Source organism: Phoenix dactylifera, unplaced genomic scaffold, assembly GCF_009389715.1.
Source record: "Phoenix dactylifera cultivar Barhee BC4 unplaced genomic scaffold, palm_55x_up_171113_PBpolish2nd_filt_p 000537F, whole genome shotgun sequence".
Lineage (NCBI taxonomy): Eukaryota > Viridiplantae > Streptophyta > Magnoliopsida > Arecales > Arecaceae > Phoenix > Phoenix dactylifera.
Genome location: NW_024067946.1, coordinates 338,566 through 341,509, shown reverse-complemented (window position 1 = coordinate 341,509; position 2,944 = coordinate 338,566). Strand labels below are relative to the sequence as shown.

The 2,944-nt window shown below is 39.1% G+C and overlaps 1 protein-coding gene across 1 annotated transcript; it reads left to right on the top strand.

Annotated features, from left to right (window-relative positions):
• The first annotated feature begins 300 nt into the window (after positions 1 to 300).
• LOC120106368 (BTB/POZ domain-containing protein At2g46260-like) lies at positions 301 to 2,944 on the top strand. The gene is made up of 5 exons (XM_039119370.1): positions 301 to 619; positions 1,848 to 1,951; positions 2,117 to 2,180; positions 2,258 to 2,534; positions 2,671 to 2,944. The coding sequence occupies exons 1-5, from the start codon at positions 403 to 405 to the stop codon at positions 2,942 to 2,944; spliced, it is 936 nt and encodes a 311-aa protein (XP_038975298.1). The 5' UTR covers positions 301 to 402.

Here is a 2,944-nt window from a genome sequence, read left to right as displayed (position 1 = left end):
GAACCAAATTTGAAGTACCTCCAACCATGCAGCGCTGTTACAACTATTTTGGCTAATGACACCCTCTCAATGAAGTTTACTGCTACTATTTTAGGCAAAAATACCCTCAATGATGATCTTAGAAACCAGAGAGAGCAGCCCCTACACATCGCCATCGACACTATTCTCACATGCCTGTCACGTGCCAGCCACCTGTGAGGGAGTCTACAGTACTGTGGGGTTCTTCTGCGACTTTGGCGGACTTGCTTTCTTTATCTCCCCTACTCTTTTCCTCTCTCACGTAAGATACTCTCTCTCTCCCGTTCCTCCCTGCGACTTTGGCGGACTTGCTTTCTTTGTCTCCTCTACTCTTTTCCTCTCTCACGTAAGATACTCCTTCTCTCCCGTTCCTCCCTGAAACCCATGGAGGCCTTCCTGAGATCTAAGGAGTCTCCCTGCAAGAAGAGTGAAGAAGATGGAAGTCAGGCTCTGAAACGCTTCCAATCTCTCATCGGCAAATGCGAACTTCGCCATTGCACGGACAGTTTCCTCATCGTAAGGATTGCTAAACCACAATCTGATATCGCCACAGAAGATCTTCCGAAGCACGCAGCAGAAGAATCGATCAGCGTCAAGGAAGGTGATCTCTTGAACTGTATCCATTTCTTGAAAACAAATCGAAATGGACGTGTCTAACATTTGTTCTTCATGAGGAGATCCCAAGAAGAAAGAGGATTACTCTTATTCAGATAAACGTTCCCATTTTCGAGCAATTAGTTTTCTTTAATTTTCTTGAATATAGTTTGTTGGATGACTATACGGGGAAGTGAATGCATAGGTAGGAGATCTGATATAGGTTATATGTTAACATCCCAGAATTTTTCTTGGATATTGAGATTTTTGCGCGAATTTTGGATCCTGTAATCTGTTTATGTTGATTGTTTCTTGTCCCATGGTTTTGATCATGTCTTGTTTTAACTTGGTTTGGTGATAGATGATTAATGTAATTTTCTTTTTTATTTTTCCTGTTTAAGATTTACAACGGGAAAGAATTTTGCAAGGGATGGCTGTTGGTGAGCAATGCGTGGTTTTGAGAATCATTAAATGTCACAAATATTTATAACAATGATTATTATATTCATTAAGTTTCAGAAATATCAGAAATTCTAAGAATCAAGAAGTTATTAGTATCCACGGGAAGAAGAAGAACGAGAGAGACATTAGACCATAGGCATCTCATCAATATTGGATATATTTATCTTCAGCTTGGTGCATATTTGCATGCATTCAATTATTTTATGCTTCTGTATTCTCCAGTATGTTCCTGGTCGACAGGAAGAATATAAAGCAAGAAGCAGGGTTTTTCTGAGAAAGAAACTTCATCAGGGTTTGCTTAGCTATTTGTACTCTGGTGATGATACTTCCACAGTATGATTCAGTTGTACTTAAGCATTAACCTTTGTCTAAATTTTATGTAATTTTTGTTGAATTTCTGATCACGTTTGTCTTGTTGGTGATGTCTTGTGATGCTAGAATAGTTTTGATTTTTGCATTACGCATTGATCATAGCAAATTGACATGGGAGTGAAAATAATATCGACATATATTTAAAGTCACTGTGAATCGAATTTCAATTTCTAAGCCATATAATGCTGTGAATGGTTTGGCTCTGAAATTGCTGTCAACCCTTGCATTTAGTTATAAAGTCATTGATGGTCGTGCTCTGTTATTTATGAATAACAATTTAGAAACTGTTGACAATAGTTTAAGATTTGCATTAGTTGTTACTTATCAGCCTTCAATGCAGCACTATTTTTGCTATTGCTAAAGATGAACACAGTATTAACTGCATCATTATGTCATTGCAGGGAATGAAGCTTCTTTTAGTACTTACATCCCTATGATTTTGAGGGTTGTGGCCATCAATGTCAATTCTGATCTCTTATCCCAGAATAGCATTCAGTTCCTCAAGGTAGCAAGAAAACTTAGTCCATCTTTGTCCCTCATTGCCTTGCTTAATTCACTTGACCAACTTTTCTTCTACTTGGAAGCTTTTCATTCAAATGAACTAAATTCAGTTTCACTTGCTTACTCGTTGCCTCATTTGATTTACTCAAACAACTGTTCTACTTTGAAGCTTTTCAATGAAATGAAGAAAGAATCAAAAGTGGGACATCTAATTATTCAGATTGAAGCATCTGGTATCTCCTGAAAATTTTTTCTTTGAAGTTGATTTAATGCACCCTGTCGTCCATGTGACATTCTGAACTTGGCGCAGAGGAAGATGCCTTTGCTGGTCTTCTAGAGTGCATATACTTCCCCACCCAGTTTGAATCCCCATCTTCTTATGCAGAGATTGTGGATCTGCTATCGATGTCAGAAAAGTACCAGGCTCTCTCATGTGCTAAGAAATGCATCAGCCTGCTGACTGAGAGACCAGAATGGGCACTTTCCTGCTTTGAGCTTGCTGCAAAAGTGCACTGGGTTGATCTAAGTCACTTGCTGACCAAGTCAGTGAAGCAGTACTTTAATTACAACCCTTGTCACTTAATCAGGTAACACATATGTATCAATTAGTCTTTTTGAGTCAATTTATTTCCATTCATTTTTCCCATGAATGACCGGGTCTTGATAAATATTATGAGTTTTGGAAATAGCTGATTTACCTACCCATTGAACTCTAATGGCTAGCCACAAGAATGAACTCCTGAAGCTACACTTTGTTGGAATTGAGGCACCTCTTCAGCGGCGTTTGCTCTTGATGTGGAAACTGAGGATGTTATCTATCAATTCATACTGGACTGGGCTAAGACCCATTGCCAGAATCCCAGAGGACTGCTGCTCTGCCAAGGAATTGCACCTTGAAAGCTTTATCCACTTCCCTTATCTGGCATGCCATAAGCTGGAAGAGGCGCTGCAATATGAATACTTCGACCGAGAATCCATAAAACAAGGCTGTCATTGA